Here is a 20,097-nt window from a genome sequence, read left to right as displayed (position 1 = left end):
GGTTGTGGAAAGAAATCGCCTCCTATTTCTCTCGTATTCATTTTCCGGAGTACATGTAAATCATTGTACTGGTTTTTGGGTGGCTAATCTACATGTACATGTAAATGTACATGTACAATGCCTGCAAAATTCCAGATGTCTAAGTATTTGAAGCCTTTTTAATACCACTTTTAATAAAAAGACCGCTTGCAACCTGCCAAGCTTATAAATTAAATGTTATCTTCAAACTGTAGACAAGGTAGCTAGGACTCGGTTATGTGGACTTGTCAGCTGTGAGGGGCAAATGCCACCAAACCAGTTTGCAAAGCCCACACAGCTGTGAAGAATGAAACTTCGACGTAAGTAGGAAGGCCTTCGTTGCCTCAGCACAGTCGTTGTGAGAAGAGAGTGGAGAGAGAGTGGAGACTGTGTTGTCCATGCCGAGCCTTTTATAAACGCGTCATGTGCCAAGGGTTACAGAGAATAGGACAGTGCTTCACCTACTCTAGTCTGGCTTTTTATTTACAACCACCTGGCTGCTTTCTTGGGTCAAAGAAACTATATGACGGAATTTACTACAGTGCTGTCGGGACTTGGCAAACATATGGTACCCTGGTATTGAGACCAATTGTGGTGGTAAATCATGCCTCAACCAGATCTCAGTGACTGCATGTATGTCAATATTGTGGCTAAATAAGACACACTCGAGTTTGTCAAGCTTACTGTTGGCAGAACGTGCATTACAGTTTAGAAAGGATGATAAGTTAACTTTCAATTCTTGTAGATGAAAGGGGGATGGGGGTAAGATTGGCAAAGTTACATTTTTGACCAGTTATTCTAGGCTTCGTATGCACAGGATTGATGATAGTTGGTATTTGTGTGACCTAGTGGTTAGGGTTTGTAGCTTCTGATAATAGGGTCAGGTGTTCGAATCCAGCTGGTGGCAGCATGTTTCGATCTTGGGCAAGTCATTTTACCCCTGTGTGCCTCTCTCCACCCAGGAGTAAATGAGTACCTGTGAGGGCAGACACGGTTATGTTTAGCTGTTTGCGCTGACATGGCAGCACTGGGCAAGTACAATGTATTCTCCCCAGGGAGCTGAGATGGTTTTATAAGGAATGCTCAGATGATGTGAACCTAATGTTGAAGGGATAATGATAATCTGTGCCTTTGAATGGTAGTTTCCAGATACTGTTAGTATCATAAATTCTCTGATTCTTATTATTACATGTACATGTAGCCTGCCGTAATATTTGTGTTTTTGAGTTCCTCCTCTGGTTCCCTGCGTTTAGTCGAATATCAAGTTCAACAGTTATGTTCCAAACTTGCTGGGGCAGATCGGTCTTCAGGGCAGTAGGCCATGCTGTAATGGCAGACACTGTGTGTTTGATTTGGTTGCTGGATTTAAATCTCCATTTCATCCTCTGGACAAGGGTTAAGTTGTGCATCACCACAACAAATTATTGGAAAGTTCAACTTGAGTTACATGTAGCATAGTAGCTGGTAACAGCTTTGTGATATGCTCTGTGGTGTGCTTTCTGATGACAAGTTGGTGCGTGGTTGGCATTGACAACTTTTTGGGTTGTAACACTGTTGCAAGACCACACACAATATATACCGAAGGACACATACCTTGTTCATGTTGATTTAAGCTTTAAGTTTATTTGTTGAAACCTGATAGTTAGAATGACAGACCAATTCACATGAAAGGAGACTGCATTAAGTGTGAAAGGAAGACAGTGCAAATGGTTGTCTAATCCTTGGGTTTATGATCATTAGGAACTCAAATGCCACAACACCAGGCAAGTTCACAGTCCGAAAGTTGTCCCACTGATGCGCAAACCCCTGTGCTGAAGCTTTTCACACACAGCACATCGAAAATTAAACTTTAAAGACCAAAAATATAAAAAAATGTGGATCAGTGCTACAGATACATGTAGTGGCTGCCCCATGTAAAGACGCCCTCTTCCAAGCTGTTGAACGGTGTATGGAAGATTTTGACATAATCAGTTTGAAACGTTGACTGTCATTTAAAATAAACCAAAGATGTTATTCTCTCTAAGCACTGCTTCTTGACTGCAAAACTTGTTATTTTCCATTCTTTTTTATAACCACCTTAACCCCTTCAGTCATGTTCTTATAAATTATTTTACCAGGATTGTTTGGTTAACTTGTGTGCATGAAGACCATAGATTCATCCCGAATGAGCTGTTGTCCACTTTTTCTTCCATGTACATGTAGGCCGGTCAAGTCAGATCAGCTGCTGTCCTCCGAGGTCACGGTGGCCTGAACATCACAACCACGTGTGATGATTTTCTTGTCAAAGGACGTTTGCCAGAGAAATCAGTGGATAGGAGCACAAGTACAGTAAGTCAGTTGAATATAGGCCTATTTGCTCTCAAACAAGAGAATATCCAGCCATTACTAGCTGTGAAAATCAGAAAGAAAATGCTGAAATACCCTCATGAGGATTACTAGATGAATCCATCATCTTGAGGCTGAAAATTAACTAACAACAGTGGAGTTGTTTATTTATGGGAACGCTTGTTTTTTGTCCAACAATTGATCATGCTTTAGTAGTGCAGCACGTCTAACCAAGTAATTAATCCCTTTTCTGACAGGCTCTTGACCAATCAAAAGGCCAGATTTGGCCCTATACGATCCTCATTTAAAAAAAAGTTGAACGGGAATGTACCATTTTACACAGGGGTGCCGGGCAATTTTGAACAGATAGGATTAAGGAACGTACCATTTTATGTACATGTATGTGGTTGGCTTAAACTAGACATGTTCATGTATATGGTGAGTGATGTCATCTGTAAAAATTGAAATAACATAATGGTATAGGAATTTATTTACAATTGTAAGTAGCCCCACTGTATTCATAAAATACATCTCCCCTTAAAATAAATGCATGATAAGAATCAAAAGAAAGAAGAAATATGATGTATGAAACTTGGGAAATATGGAACTACTGTAAGTAGAAATTCAGTACCGATAGAGTAAGTTGGTGCAATCTTTCCTTGCATAGTGGAGGACACCCTCTTGAACTGTTTATCCTTACGTACCCTCGTAATAGCCTCAGTACATGTAATCGACTCGGTGAAGATCAGAAGGGATCAATGAAGTCACAACGTTGAGTCATTGATGGACGACACACGTTCAAACATCAGCCAAACCTGTCCCATATCTAGTCGTGTCGTGTTTCATACGGGAGGCCTAGATCTAACATAAATTCCCTGTGAAGCACAATTTGCACGACTGATCATAGCCAAAACCATCAAATTAAGTTACACCATTGATACAGAAACAATGTAATGACCTTAAAACATGCCTAGGACCATGAAGGTACATGTACATGAAAAGTCTTGAAAACAGGTGAATGTAAACCCACTGTATAAGAAACTATACTAAGAGTACAGCACACTGTCCAATCCACCGCTCTCTCTAATCCACAGATTGAAGGTTCAAATGTGTTACTGTTTGGGGAACCAAACTTTAAATAACCCTCACTGAACAGACGGTTATGTGCAGCCTATTGGGAAAGTACTAGCACATGGTAGCTGGCCTTTGGAAGGTTTGATGTTTGAATGGTCTGAATACTGATCCCTGCAGAGTCCAAGAGAGTTCTTTTGAATTTGACAACATCGCAACCCATTGAATCATTACAGTCTCTGTAAGAAATGCCAAGCTTGTTAACTATATCAGCAAATAAGATGATGTGATTACGCGTTGTCGTTTGATTGACACTATGCATGAAAGGCATGGCAGTTGCATGCAGAAATCATACAAACTTCCTTCAATGCGCGGATGAAAACAACAAAACCTTTAGCAGAGAGCGTCAACTGTTTCAGTTAGCCCTTCCATGCTTTTTATCGACATGAAACAAATTATGAAATCTTCAAAAATGATCAAGATCTTAAAGTTAAAGCATGTCAAGCACAATCCTTTCAAACAAATTAAAACAAATTAATTGACTTCATTCAAACAGTCATATAAGGGTGTTCATTTGCCCTCTTCTGCTTGGTTTTTCATTTTCACAAGTATCCATTTTCACGTTATCATTGTCCTGAATTTCACATCATGGTGTAAAAAAGCCATACTGGATTACTGCAAGAGTTACTATTTTATCTTTTACACTCAAGGTACCACAAATCTGGTTTTGAAATTACAATAGACTTTAATAACAACCAGTCTTTGAGTATCTGTGTCTTCTGCTTTGTCTGCCTATTCATCTTCGTGAAAAAGTTTGTTAAATTTAGCCGTATGCTACATGTATATGGGTCATTCCATGAAGTTCGGGCACAGTGGGTAATATACACATTCCCACATTCCACATGTGCAGAGTGCTCTTTTGTGGTGAATATTAAACTTGATACATGTTTTATTTTAAAGATCTGTTGAAGCTCTATCAATGTCTACCATACATGGCTAAGAACGTTTGTTCCGTTTGTAAAAAACAAAAGTATAGCGTCCCCATGTCTTTATTGCATGCAAAGAGTGGCATAGAAAGTGTTGTTTTTGTTGTTGAAATAAAAAAAAAAAGCTACCATTTTCTTACTCGGATAGAACTTGTATGTGCACATCATACTGTGAACGAAAAATATCAACACACACTTTGTCAAAGTGAGATGGGTTGTTTACTTTTACCTAATGATTATTTATATCATAATGATGTAATGACAACGTCCTCAATGTCTATTCCACCATTACGTAGTTATAGGGGGGTACAATTCAAAAACAAATATACATAAGTTACAAAATTGTAGATTAAACAAATTATTAGGACCTTGCATTTGCAACTAGTAAACAGATTTCGAAAACACCTCTTTCGGGTGAATCGTGCAACCAATGTAACTAGTGTCGCAGGCGACGTCCCTTCTGCAAAAAACTAATGTCGTGAGCATTTCCTTCAATTTTTGCACCTATCCACCTCTTTGAGAAAGTGGCACATGCTGTATGCCCTTGCAAATAAGTCCGGGAATCCTGTAAACTTTACCTGCGAGTTTGGGAATTTCATTCACAAAACTACACAAGTTCCAAAAGTGACGTCTTTTGGGAAACACCGCATTACGTTGGAACTGAATTATTACACCGGGATTCTTAAAACTGGTTCCTGTAATAAAACAGAAGGAGGTAAGTTTTTACATTTGTTTTATGTGTTTATTGAACCAAAATACTCACAAAAAGTTGGGAAAATCACCACAATGCGTAACATGTAGCTGAACAACCGACAACCCATGCTAATTCTTGTCAATTGTACCTGCTGTCCCCTTCAAAATTACATTACGTTGTTGTTTACATTCACGTTTCTGAGGCAAATGAGAAATAATAACAAGCCAGAAATGCCATTCAAAACCTGAATTATGAAAGATGGTTTATATTGACGTATTTCTCGGTACACGTTTTGTTTTGGACTTGAGTGTTTGCCCTGTGTGTCCGAAAATGCACGATGGCGTAACGCATTTTTGTGTTCCACGCCGTCCCTGGGATATTACTGTTGGTCGGTATTCGCTAGGGCCTTTTACAAATGACATGGCCGTGTTTTGGGGCGAATGAGCTTGTTTCATTTTATTTCCATATTTCCTAAAACATTTTTAATAATACGAGCCTTGAAAAAAATTATAAGATTCTTTAAATGTAAGAAATATCGGTGAGGGACACACTGACATAAGGGTACTTTTTGAGAATGTGTCGTCCCTATTACGTCAGGACTCGGTTGATATAAATGACGCTAGGTGGTTTTGTTTACTTGGTTCGTGATTGAAAACAAGCACATGTATATTAAAATGCTCTTTACTTAAAATACTCATTCTTTTTTTTTCTTTTTGTTGTTGAGATAACAGTCACCATTATGCACCATGGTCACTGACGCAACATATGTTAACGTCCCCTTTGTTATGTCGGCACACATGCTTGTGTATAATGTGCATTTTCTACAGTACAAACTGTTGGGCCTAATCATGTACAAATCAACCTGTGGTGATGTGCCTTGCCTCTATTGTGTAATGCAATGGCTTATGTAGGCCTATGTACATTTATTCATAATGATTGGATCCTAATATACCGGTAGGCCTAATCCTCGTGAATTTTGTTATTAAATTACATTTTTTGTATGTGCAATGACTGAAACAGTTGAGAGTTACGTTTGTACTTCCGATTGTGTAGGCCATGTAAAAAACAGTTTCTTGTCTTTTTTAGAATGGAGGATATGCAAGTTCCCTCCCTCCCAAAAGTTCCTGTGAAACTGTTTGCTTGTGTGAAATTGTGGATACCGAGGCCATTAGAAATCAAATACACTGTATCATTGTTCAGGCTTGGTGCTTTTTATAGCTCCATGGTTCAGGTAATAAATGCAGACTACTCGTGAACAATTTTTTGGAAAAAATGCATCGTGTACAGTACATACGACCTTGGAGGAAAAACCATGCAAACTGCTTTACCAAAACCATGTCATTCCACTAACTGTTTGCCAAAAAATTATTTCTCAGTTCCAAACTGAGCGCATCAGTTTTTGATTTTTGCTTACATGTAACTTTATCAGTATTATTAAGTTTTACTTAGAACAAAGAAAACTGAGAGGAGCGCGACTTGTACCTGCATCTCCGGAATACCATACCGTTCTGTCAGTTTTCTTTGTTCACAGTAAAATGTATTGGAATTCACTTAGTCAGTTTTCCTTGTGTGTTCATGTTTCAGTACATTAGTAAATGCCATTTTCTTTGTTTGTATGTGTTTATGCTCAATAGCTCAATCGCATCATGCCACCTCCAAGACTATGACTGCGGCTGGTTTTAAAGTAACATTGGAAGAGATCCAATGATCAACGTTCAGATTGTCAGCTGGATCTTCACCCTTCAACCTCATTTTCAGTACTCACAACAAGCCGTCATGAAGAAAATGCTCCAGTGCCCAAAACGAAGACAGAATGTTGGAGGAACAAAATGAGAAACAATAACCGAGCTAACTATGAAAAGCAGAAGGAGTTGGATAAGCTGTATTCAGTGAGTTACAGGGCTGGGCTCACTGGTGATAAATTGAAGCATTACAATGAATCTGCCAAACACAGAAAGAGAGCTTTTTGAATAAGAGAAAAAGAAAGGTCAAAACCACAACAGAAGGCACCCAGAAGAGGGAAAGCAGAAACGAATGTTAAAACTAGAGCTCAGAATCAAAAGGCTGCGGAAAAGAGAGAGAAAGCATGATTGAAAAAGCTAGCGCAGCGAGCCAAAGCAGGCTTTAAAGAAGCAGAAAATGCACGTCGCAGGGCAACAAGACAACAGGAGAAGTTGGAATTACTGGAGTAAAGAAGAATGAAGAAAGAACTTGCCAAAAAAGTCGTGAAGAACAAGAGTTGTTGAAAAATTGGCAGCAAGAAGAGGACCTTCTGCAGAAACAGATCAAGAGAGAAAGAAAAAGTCAAGCTCAAAGAAAAGCAGTGTCCAGGGCTTTCCAAAGCCTACCATCATCACCAACCAAGCTGGCAAAGACCATCATCGGAGTTGTTAGAAATAAAAGGACCAGCCCAACAGTAAAAAAAGCTGTCTCGTAGGGTTTCGGTGTGGCTCATCAAGAAGTAAGACGTGTAGTGGGAATATCCGTGGAGAAGCAAATGGAGGAGTTGAAGAAGGCAAGGAAAGGGAAGGATTTGGCAAAGAAACGGAATTTGATGAAATGCTTCAGTTTCATGAAGAAATATGGCCTTCAGCGTCAAGCCTGTAGAATCCTTTCTACGACTGCAAAAACATTTCACTAGGGCATCCGAAGAAAAACAAACTACAGCTACCAAGAGAGCCGTTACTGAGGAATTGAAAGAAATTGTGGAAGACTTCTATGAACAGGAGTCAGTGCAACTACCTGACAAAAAACTAAACTTCTGCCACCATCCATCCAATCATCTGCTGATATCAGTGTCCAGTGTGCACAGAGGCAATGCAAAAGTCTCTTGTCTTCATCAGTTCCGACACCACTCATGACTACCATGCCGTACATGGTTTTGTTGAAGAGGCTGTAAAGCATCTACAAGAGAAACTGGATGTGACCGGGATCATCAGATTTTCTGACGGAGCATCAAGTCAATACAAAAGTAGAGGGCCATTCTTGGATATTGCTATGGCGGCGTATGATTTCAGAGATATTGAAATGGAGCACCATTATTTCGGTTCAAGGCATGGCAAAGGTCTACTAGCTACTAATGCTGTTTAAGCAGGAACAGCAGTCATCCAAAATGCTTCTGACCTGGCCGACTTTGCAAAGAAACTGAATAAAATACCAGAGGATTGGCAATGCCTACATTTTCAGCAAACAGTGTTTATGGTAGAAAAGATTGATCGAGATAGGGGTCATGACAGTATTGGGCTCAGGACTGTCAAAGGGACCAGGAAGGTACACAGCGTCAAAGGAGCTACCTGCATCGGGAAAGTAAAGATATGAGACCAATCCTGTTTCTGCAGTTCATGTTTTAGTGGAGACCATTCATCTTGCCACAACAAGGATTATGTCGAGGACTAGAAGGAAGTGGATCTGTTAACCAGGCCAAAGACTTGCTAACAGACAGGTACGTTGCTATCAAGCTTTTTTCCCCTAAGGCGTAAACTCGCCTGACCCTCAAATTATGCATAATGAAACTTCATAGTTGCATTTAATCAAACCAAAACAGCAGTGTCTCAAGTAAGGATTCTACATGCATTGCATTTTGTTTTCAGAAAAAGAGACCAGTCTACAACCAGCGACACATACTCACCATAAACCAGAACAGGACCAGATGAACACTGACAACAGTGAATACATGAATCTTCAAGGTAGGCCTATTTAAATCACTCATGAAACACTTGTGTCCTGCAAGAATCACTTGTGAAGACAGTGTTCTTTAGAGAAAGCAAAGAAAATAATGACTTTTTGTTAATTAATAGGACTATTATCATTGGGAAGTGAAGTCATAACTAAATGCATGGACTTCAGAAAGTAAAGTGGGCTCCACTATTGTGCTACATATTACTTGTGTTACATGTTTCAATTCTTTGTTACTATTATGTTTTCTTCAGATAGTTAGACCAGCACCATTGTTGGGGATGATGAACCAGCAGAGGGCCAGGATTTCACAGACAGCAGCGAGCACTGTGGTCAGAAGAAGCCTGAGGAAGACAAGTCTAAAGGTACGGTAGGTCTATCATATTAATAAAAACTTGAAGCGTTTGTTTCCACAGGTAAAATAATTGTTAAGTGCTCGAAAGAAGTGTGTACAGTATGAGGCACTTTGTATATGTATGTGCCCCTTTGCAGTGCACCCAAGAAATTACACTCAAACAATTTGAAAGAGAAGTGAGTGAAATACAGAAGTTGAATTGTTTTTCAAATTTACTCTCATTAAATATCCCAGTGAACAGACGTATTTGTCCAGATAGATTATGTAAAGTATTGTACATTTTTTTTTTACAAAAGACAATTCTACAGCTGAGGATGCATCATTGTTATTGTTTTAATTACAGGTGATACCAATGTTCCACATGTTGGTGATTTTGTAGCAGTGAGGGTACCAATTGCCGGAAGAAAAAAGTCTGATGAGTTGCATGTGGCACGGATAATTATTTCTTTATATTAGTTAACTTTTTATACACCAAGCTGAATAGAATTAATCGGTACTTTCTTGTATACTCAACCTTGCTTTATTAGCCAAAGCAAGGTGACAACAGTAATGGCAGATTCTAACATGTTTTTTTATTTATCCTTTATTAAAGGTGGCATCATCAAGATAGCACCTACAGCCTTACATACATAAAGAAAGCAAAGAAGGATGACCCACTGACATGGTCAGACGTTGATGACATAGTGTATGTACATCCATATGCAATATTGTAACAAAGTTGGATTCCCCAGTACCGGTTACTGTAGGGGGAAGACTATTGTCTAAATTTAACATGACTGAAGCAAATGAAGCTTTTAATTCTTTGTAGAAATCACACCACTGAAGTAGTGAGGAGAAAAACTGAGGAAACCCCAGGACAGTTTTAGCATTTAATATTGGAATTGTTAGTGTTGAAATCTATTTTCCAGTGGAAGGATATGACGTAACTTCTTATTCAGTCATAAAGTCTTTTTGGATTGAAACAAGAACACTGGTAATTTAAATGCCAAAGCTGTTTCGATCCTTGGTTAATGTGTTAGGAGGCAACTTCTGGTGGATCTCCTGCATGAAGAATAACTAAGTATGCAGGAATGTACAAGACATTCTTCAGCTGGGGGCCAGAAGTCTTTACCTCAACTGGAAAATAATACATGTACTGAGGAAAATATCATATATTGTTTAGTAGGAACAGTGTTACTTTTGAAACATTGTTAGAGAAATGATAAATGTCAAAAGTCAACAAGAACTAGCATTCAACAAAAAAACATTAAAATATTTAATGTTTTCATACTAACATTTACAACATAAGACTTGTAACCCATCAAGTCAAAACCCAAAGTGAATCCACCCCAGGTCTCATCTAGAATAGTTGTACTTCAAAATGAGTTTATGAGTGATGTAATAAAATGATAAAAAGATGTACATCTAGTATAATAAGACGGTGAAATTATACATGCAGAGCATGATTTGGAATGGCTGCAAGAGCACACAAAATGCAAGGCGGATTTGCTCAACTTGTAAATTGGAATTAGAACAAAAAAGAACCTTCAATCTGTCATGGGATGAGAAAAAAATGAACTTGAAAACAACATTTTCAGAATGAACTTACCTTTGCTGCTTGTGACTATTTAAATGTGGCGTCCCCTGATATATCTTGTAACATTAGTGACATGTATTAGCATGAATCAGTTCTTGATTCTCTTTCAATAAACAAACTCCTTAACAACAAAACAAAAGAACATGATGTAGAAATAAATATGAAATTAAATATTTTTATAATTTGGCATGATCACATCATTACCTTCACTGTTTTGGGCAATTTAAAAAAAAATGTCCCTGTTACATCAGTGATTTTTGCTGGCCTAAAGTATTAATTTTAACAAAATTTAATGTGTATACTGTTTAAAACGGGTTATAGGTTAGGTTTAATTAGGTTGTACAGGATAGAGCTACATTCCCACTCATAGGCAGACAAAGTTTTATTGTACTCATCTGATTTATCAAGACGCTACGTCGTCACATACAAATGTTGCATCGGTGATGTTATTTTGAGAATAGAAATGTGATATAATTGCTGTTTCTTACTAAACTCATTACCTGTTTTGTTCATTTTGAATGCTACCATTACTTGATTATTTGGGTTTACTAATTGTGGTAAAAACTTGTTAAATTGAATTGAATGTGAGTTGGATTTACCTGAACTTTTGCGAGCTTTGTGCTTCATTTACTCCAGAGTCCGAGTCAGCAGTGGAATACATTTTGGGAGTCTTTAATGTGAAGATAATTCGGATTTGAAACCACAAATAAAAAGCCTTAAAAAGATAAACACATCAATTTTACAATATTTTACAATTTTGAAATGACGTTCCCCGTTACAGTGACCTCCATCACCTTCCTGCTGTGATGTGCCTGGATCGGTTTTTGAGGGTAAAATGTTGCAAAATGTACGTTTGTTTGATTAACTACATGAGATGGCCAAACAGAAATTGCCATTGAACGGCTTCTTAACCCAACTTCAAATATTGGCTTCTATGTCAAGTTTTGTGTCCGAACTTCATGGAATAACCCATACATGCATTACTATGTTCAGGGGTTTGTTTACTTCCATGCCTCTCTTTACTTTGTCTTTAGGGTCTTCCAAAACATCGCGGTGGGTATCCTCATGTTCTACCTCTACATGTACATGTAGATGCGGGTATGAAATCCTTGTACTGGTACTTGTCAAAAAAGATTTGCTTGACTGCCCATTTGATCGTTCCTATGGGCCTTTTCCTAGGCTTGATCTTCATCCATTGCCCTGTTGATGTATTTTTCACATTTTTCACTTCAAATGTCATTGGTGGTCTCCACTGACTCTTTAATAACCAATCTAAATAGGTGCCATTGTCTTCTAACTCTTTTGTCTCCGTCTTGGATTCTGCATCTTCTTTGGAAGTCTTTATTTTCAGCTCCACAAATTTTTATTTCTGATTCTTAAAATCTGCACTTTTTAAAATTGAGTCCAGTATTACACGTCAGAATATTCAGAGTGAATAGCTTCAGTATCGTTAACTTCATCGCTTTCAGATTCCTCTGCTCCATGTGCATTTTCTATATGTCTCTGTAGGTTACGTTTACATGTATATACTGGGTATATCTCCGTCCAATGCCTTTGCACACCAGTGACAAGTATGGGGTTAGACTGCAGAAATAACATTCATGTTGACTCTCAGAAAGATGATCTTCAAATGACAAGAAACAGATGAAATTGTTAAATGCAGTATATAGCTGCTCATTCCTTTGCTCCTTCCTTCATTTCCTGCTTTTTAGCTGCTCATTTGCTGAGTTAAGTGCTCATTTGCTCTTTTCAGTATGCCAAAGCTGCCAAAACCCGGTTCATTTTGTACAGCTTTATTTTGCATGGCACAATAGTTCCTTCATTTTTTTTCCCCATAGGTTTTGTACATGTTTTTCAACTGCCAGAATGGCATGGACCTCGGCCACTCCACAAAATGAAATTTGGTCTAAGCAAAGACCATACAGCATAGATACATGTAGTTCTAGAAGAATGATGTCACTTTGACATCATGAAATGATTTATTATTTAATTTTGAACATTTAATTTGTCTCATTGACTTTGTACACATTTTCAAACCCATTGACTCTGTAAATACATTTACATGAACACAGTTTATGCTTGGGCATAACTGTGCGCGATCTGCTGTGTGTCCCAGGTGTTGTCGATGGAAATGCAATTTGTATCAAGACTGTTCTACAGAACTTCATCAAAATACCATTTCATTTCAGCAACTGTTTTGTTTTCAAGATTATTGCAGAAATTGTTAACTCAAGTTTTGGAAGTATTATGCAAAGTTTTCAGCATTCACAAGATCCTGACATTTTCAGTGTGTTCCATGTCTTCTTAAGTATGTCTGGAAATCTTCAGGGCAAAAAAAAACTGAACTGGTTAATACACAATAGTAAAATGTCCTAAAGCACTAATGCAGTTTTTCCTTAATATTTAATAAATAGTAAGGACACTTGAGCATTCTTTAACTCTGATAATCCTTCAACCTCAATATTTTTAATATATTTCTTAACATACATTTACATGTAAATTCCACATTCACAGTTGGTGCTGCTGTGCACTCACAGATACTGCAGTTGATAAAAATAATCAATTGTCCATTTCAATAGGCAATAAGAAGTTGTACTTTTGGAAGAATGTGTGAAATTGATGTTTGCATTATTTTTCTTTTGATGTTTGAAATCAATGTTTCTTTGTGTATACCGATGGCCCTAACAGTCCTCAATCCTCTGATTAAGAAGATTTTACATACTTCCTAGACGGTCAGGGTTGATGTGTATACTGTACTACAGCATATCTTCGTCTGGGCTTTATGAGTAAACTGAACTTCACTTGTAACCCTCACTTGATGAAATTCAACATTTTGTTCTGTGATTGATAATTTCTGTACGTTCGACAGAGATGAAACAACTGACAAAAATCATGGTGTGTTGAGTGACCCAAGGTCAGTCTCTGGAAACCGCAAGCCACTTAAGATAGTAATGTAAACAGTCCTTCATGCAAAATTCCTCCACAACTGCCCCTCAATAAATGAACTGCTACTTGCGGGGAAATTGCGGAGAAAGTATTCACTCTCCCCACAATTTTACTGCAACTTGTCCTGGACGAGATTTGAGATGACTCCATCTGAAAGCTGTCTTCTCCTGGTCCTCCTTGTCTATGCTGACCTGCCAATAACCACTGGCCAAATCAAGCGTGCCAAGCCACCTCGCCTCGCTCAAAGTGTCAAAGTTGTCCTCAATCCCAGGAATGGGGTAGGCATCCTTCAGTGTCACCTTGTTGACTTTCCGTTAGCCCACGCAAAAGTGAACAGAGCTGTCCTTCCTGACGAGCACCATTAGCGAGGACCACAGGCTACTAGAGGGTTCTTCTACACCCTGCTGCAACATTTGGTCTACTTCTTCCTCTGCCTCCCGCCGTTTGTGAAGCGGCAGCCTCCTTCGTGGTTGTTGTATAGGAGTTGTGGTTCCCATATTGATTTTATGCTGGACCAAATTTTTCTGCCCAAGCTTGCCGTCTGGACCTGCGAACACCTCCGAAACTTAGAGAGAAGCTCTGCCAGCCTGGAGTGCTTGACTCTGTAAGGCCCGCAGCTCCTCGATCTAAAAGGTCCTGCAAATGAGATTGCACTTCCTCTCGGGCTACTTTCCTCTGCCCAGCATTGGCCAAAGGGCAACGCTGGGCAGCTCTGGCCTGCCCCCCCCCCATCTCAACCACGTAAAAGTCATCTGTCAGTGAGAACAATGCTAGCTGACTCCCCTTATAGACCGTCATGAGGTCAGCTGTTGGATTGAAAACCCTCACTAGCATTGTTCCATTTTTTGTGTCAACCAAACTGGTGACAGCGCAATTTGACAACCGTCTGTTGCATCCAAGCTGGGATAAACCACCCCCACTACCTCCAGCTGAGCAGACTTGATGGCCCCCAGAATGATAGCCTAGTGTCCAGCTGGCACCACCATGTTCTCTGCACCTGCACCCTTGGCATCATAGGCTGAGGCTTGCACCCTTCTAGCAGAACTGTCTTCCCACTGATAGTGACCATGTTGTTGCCCCACCGCCACTCACAGTGGTATTTGGACAGGAGATCGATGCTCCGAATCACCTCTGGTTCGATATCGGCTGTAGCGCAGGAATGATTCCTGAGCTGCTTCCTGACCTGCAGCCCAAAGTTGGCCAAACCTTTCGCTGGCATAGAGCTGCCATCTGCCATTTTCAGAGTCGGCACTGAAGAAAGTAGGCTTGGTTTCTCTGCCAGGGGCAAGGCATTGAAGACCCACTCTGAAATGAAACTCATTGCTGCTCCAGTGTCTAAGAAGAAACGCACTGGCTTCCCGACTACTTTACTTGTCACATGGTTTCCCTAGTTTTTCCCGACGGGGCTGGTTTTGGAAGAGCGGTAGGTTCCCCATCTGGGGCACAACGTCTTGTGGGCACCTTCTTTGGTTCTCCCTGAACGTCAGAGGTTGGCCCCACCTCTGATGGGGACTGTTTTGCCTGATGTGTCCTAGCCCATGAAAGCCAAAGCATTCCGCCCTCGTCCGGGACCGCATACAATGGCAGGCGGCCTTTGTCTCTCGGCTGGGCCACTGTTCTGATGTCCCTGGTCTTCCCGTCCAGTTAGGCACCTGAGACTCGAGGAATGCCTCCATCTCAGTTGCCAGGGTGATAGATTTGGTCAGCGTGGTCACTCTCCTAAAAAAAATGTGTCGTTCCAGCTGCTCATTCCCAGGGCACTGCGGAAAGCCTCCACTGCCAAATCTTCACAAGGCTGATCTGGTAGTTTGGGTTGCTCCTGGCAACTACACGATGAATGGACTGTCCTAGGCTACTTAAGGGTTAATCATGGCCCCTGGTACGCATCGACAGTTGAGCCCGATCCAGGGGAACCTGTGCTGCCACCCTGAATCGCTGCCTGAAGTCCTCAAGTATAGAGGAATAGTCCTTCCGTGCCCTCGAAGTCATATCCATCAGAGCTTCTTTGGCTGTACCCTTTACATGAGATGCCAGGAACTTTGCTTTCTCTGCCTCAATCCACTGGTTGATTGCCACGACACTCTCAAAATGGAGGTATTTAGACCATGAAGTGCTCCTGTGAAACTTATCTGGATGCATTATTGGTCTCTGACCCTTTGTCTTTGGAAGGCTAGCTTCTGAGGTTACTTGTTGCACGATTACCGGCTCCACCCCCCCCCTAGCACAGGTGCAGGCCAGCAGGGGTGGTAATGCCCCAGTGACTTCAGTACCTGGTATGTGTGCCCTTGACATGCTGGCGAGGCAGCGCTGATGGCCCCGCACCATTGACTTGTGTGCGGAGCAGCTCTGGTGTCTCCGCACCACTGACTTGTGCTGGGAGCAGTGCTGGCGGCTCCCTTTGTTTTGTCTGACTCAATGCTGACTCAACGTAGTTGGGAATATTCATGACTGAACCAACAGCAAAATTCTCTGGAAAAGGCATGCCATCGTTGCCACCAATGTTACATAGACCTGACAAAATCGAGGTAACCCAGGATTGTCCGGTTTCCAGGGGCATCTTCGGCCATTTATTTCACAAAGACACAACCTTATCTTACTCTTTCCAAGCACGAACTGTCATGTCCTTGGCAACACCACCCAAAACAAAGAAACAAACCTATTGCACTGGCGCCGTGGGCTACGCGTCTCTGGGGCTGACTGCAGGGGTTCCATTGCATGGCCCCGTTGTGACTCCTTGCTGGTGCCCTCTCCTGGCCAGCTGGTGCTGATGCTACAATTCTTTTTATTTGTATTTACTTGTTTAAGGGGAGATGTATTTTCTGAATAAAGTAGGCCTACGTACAATTGTAAATGAAATTCCTGTACTCAGTTATTTCAATCTGTACAGATGACGTCGTTCACCATTTACATAAGAATTGAAGGCAAATACATACTGGTACGTTCCTTGATCCCATCCTTCGAAATCGCCTGACACCCATGTGTGTAATGGTACATTCCTGTTTCACAAATTTAATGTTAATGAGGGTCGTGTGGGGTCAAATTAGGCCTTTTGATTGGTTGAAAGCTTGTCAAAAATGGGATTAAATACTGCTTAGACAGGCTGCACTACAATATATGCATCCGATCATTATTTTGTATCTTTTGTATTATGCTTTGTTGCACTTTAAATTAAAGATCTTCATGTTTTAGTTTGTTTTTCATGCTGTTTGTAGAAAACTTATATTTTATGCTCCCAGTATAAATGGAACCCTCATGTAGTCCAGATCAAGAGCTTCACTTTGGATTCTTAACTTATTGCGGTTCAACGATTTGTTTGCCCACAGGTAGTAGGAGTTTTTGCAGCCGTCATAAACTACTCAGAACTACTGTGGAGCTCGGCAACACTGTTTACAGAAACTTTGTTGGATACTGCTGGATTGTACCCTCTTCAAAGGAGAACAGATGAAAAAAGCGGAATGAATCATTCCCATCGCACCTCATGAGGAAATGACAAGGCATAGATAAAACACTCTTCCCACTTGATCGCTTTATTTCGGGCCTGTGAGTTGGTAAAAACAATACATGTTGCTCAACCTAATGCAGGTTCCCATTGGATCAGTTACATGTACATCTGGTATATGAGGTGGAATGAGTCGGAAGTGACATAGCAATTTTCTGTATCCAACACTGTTTTTACGGGATCATTTACCTCTTGTTGAAGACCAGAGTTGGATGGGACATTGTGACTGGAAACACAAAGTGGCTTTGTTGTGTGGCATTTTCAATTTTAGCCACTGATTTAAGGTTTACTTACATGTATGTACAACATTGGGAGCTTTGTATATAAGACAGTAGTCTTACATACATATCTCCCACAAAAAAATTTTGAACTCAGTAGCTTTTCAAGTAGATGCAAAACTTGTAAAACTATTGTGATGTAAACTACAAAATTACCTTATTCAGCGAGCATTTTGTGTGAGATGTTGTTTGGATATTTTAAAAGACAAATTAAGAGCAGGACGAGAAAAAGATAGCAAAAAGTACTTTTTACGGTCTCAAGAATAACGAGTAGGGGTCTTTCAGATTGGAGGAAAGAATTCACCCCCCCCCCATGAAAGAAGTATCCATAACCACTAGCCCTGCTGCTGAGGGCCAAAACTCACAAAATTGAAATCGGGACTCCCCAGTCAGTTGGACAGCAGGGCAAAAAACCTTTTTAAAATTTATATCATTGAATTGTTGTTCAGCGGTTCTTTGACCTAAAAAAAAAGAAAAATCTCCAGTTCTCAGTTTGGAAGGCCAGCTGATCCAAGCACCTACGTAAAAACTCTCGCCTTAATGTATAGGACCGTTTAGAAGTTTAGAACTAATTTTCAAAGCAGTTGTAAAATATGTAGAAATTGTAATGTGCGTTGACCGAAAATGTACCTGTTAATTTTATGCACATTCGATAGAACTGTATTTCATTGTTGTATAATTGTGTAATTTAGTTATGATTTTGCATCACTTGATATTTTAGTTTCCAGAGTATTTTGAAAAATTGGTATTTTCATGTTCTTCAATCTCTCTACCTGTAGTTAGTGCATGTTGGCTGGTTCTGCTCAGTTTTTTAATAATCAGCTAGTACTTGAGATGAAATGAGATGAGAACGAGTTATGGCATTTGTGCAAGAAACATGATGTGTAGTGGTGCAACTTTAGTATCACATTTAACCAATTAGGCCAGCTGAATTTTAAAGATGAAACTGAATTGTGCCCGACTGTGAAGTTGAAGGCATGTTTTGTGACATGTTGACACATTTGTAGTTATCAATAGAATTGTTATTTATACATGTACCTGTATTGGTAGGTGTAACTCTTAAACGATTTTAGAGCACATTAGGTTTTCCCAGTTCCTTTCAAAAAATCTGGTTGCGAGTGTAACAGGAATGCAACACCACTTCCATCAATTATGATTGTAATTGCAACATGATATTTAAAAAAGCACCACTTTCCCCAGAAAGGGTACAACACAAGATTCCTAGTTACCATCGGAAAAAAAAATAATTGGCAGGGCCCTTATTACTTCCAAGAAATCCATTGACAAATCCAAGCATATTCCGTCGACAGATTTCATGGAATATATTCTTTAGTACAGGTTCAGCAGAGCCAAGCTCTGGGATATTTTTTGGGGGTAAAACTGACGCTACAACATGTTATTTTTGTTTGCTAAACATGATGAAAATTTCCAATAGGTTGTCTGCAGTAAGTGTTTTCTTAAATTTGCCCCTCCCCCCAAAAAAGGTCTAAAGAATTCTGGAAAAAAGTTTTATCCACACTGTGTATAATATTATGAGTTACTGCGAGGGACACGTACGTCCCTGTCCAGGAAGGTGTCAAAATGTCACAAAACATTAATCTCGGGGTACGATTCAAATATCTTTCTATCAAACATGTACTGTATGCAGTATTGTTCAGTGCAGACGTAAATTATGTATACAGTGTTACTTGCTGGTCGTATGAAAGCCCTATTGTGCCATAAAGTATGTAGTTTTAAAAAGTTTGACAGCAAAAGGACAACAAAAGGAACTTGCCACTTTTGTCAAAGGCCAAACATAAAAATTCACTCCATAGAATTAAACAATTTTTGCACAGAGGTACGCCTCAATACCCCTTACTAATCACATGCCCAAAAAAGCAAGTGATTATCTTTATAACAAAGAAGAAATTGACATGCACAACTTGGTTACTGAATCAAAAGTCGCAGAATGTTGTACGCAGAAATCAATGTCACAGGACAACATAAAGAAGTCAAAATCATTACTTTTCAATGTGTATGCATAGTCGGTAGGTATGGCATCCCTATACAGAAATCACTCATGTACATTATTTTGACAAAACAGGTGTTCACTTTGTCATTGGTTGGTTTAAAATGTTGTCCATTCATGGCTCATTTTTGCTTGGTGGAGAGTGCTTTTGTGTGCAACTTTTGATTCAGTAACCAAATTGCTTTGCATGTCAATCTTCTTTGTATGAAGATAATCACTTGCTTTTGGGCATGTGATTAGTAAAGGGTATTGCAGCATACTAGTGTACAAAAATTGTTTATTTCTATGGGGGTTAATTTTTATATGTGGCCTTTGACAGAAGTGGCAAGTTTCTTTTACTGTCCAGTTTGTATTTCCGATAAGAAATATCGTATGATACTCATTGTAAATAAAGGGAACTTGTAAAATCATGCAATAAACTTACTGATTTTTAAGTAAAACATGCTGCCTCTGTTTTTTTATTACATTTGTCTGTTCTAGCATCTATCAGTAGTGGGTGGGGGAGAGTTTTGAAATCATTGAAATAGGTTGGAGTATGTGGAAATCGTTTTTTGTACCCAAATCGGCCCCAAATCGGCCCCAAATCGGCCCCAAATCGGCCCCAAATCGGCCCCAAATCGGCCCCAAATCGGCCCCAAATCGGCCCCAAATCGGCCCCAAATCGGC

At 39.8% G+C, this 20,097-nt stretch overlaps 1 protein-coding gene and 1 long non-coding RNA gene across 5 annotated transcripts in view; both read left to right on the top strand.

Annotated features, from left to right (window-relative positions):
- LOC110989053 (uncharacterized) overlaps window positions 1-19,864 on the top strand; it is a 68,362-nt gene extending 48,498 nt beyond the window's left edge. For all 4 annotated transcript variants that reach the window (XR_015426311.1, XM_087140768.1, XM_087140769.1 and 1 more), the window contains 2 exons: window positions 2,221-2,346; window positions 16,970-19,864. Coding sequence is in view for 3 of the 4 variants with exons in the window: in XM_087140768.1 (XP_086996894.1) it covers window positions 2,221-2,346; window positions 16,970-17,128 (285 nt within the window). In the remaining variant the exon portion in view is untranslated. The remainder of the gene's footprint in view (window positions 1-2,220; window positions 2,347-16,969) is intronic.
- Window positions 5,981-11,304, top strand: LOC110985334 (uncharacterized). The gene is made up of 4 exons (XR_015426313.1): window positions 5,981-8,536; window positions 8,685-8,780; window positions 9,024-9,134; window positions 9,717-11,304. It is a non-coding gene; the product is annotated as an uncharacterized LOC110985334 (long non-coding RNA).
- Window positions 19,865-20,097: the final 233 nt, after the last annotated feature.

This window comes from Acanthaster planci, linkage group LG09 (assembly GCF_054643075.1).
Source record: "Acanthaster planci isolate LZ-2023a linkage group LG09, COTS_SCS, whole genome shotgun sequence".
NCBI classification, from domain to species: Eukaryota; Metazoa; Echinodermata; class Asteroidea; order Valvatida; family Acanthasteridae; genus Acanthaster; species Acanthaster planci.
The sequence above is the reverse complement of the archived record's forward strand: the minus strand, read 5'-3'. Positions and strand labels throughout refer to the sequence as shown.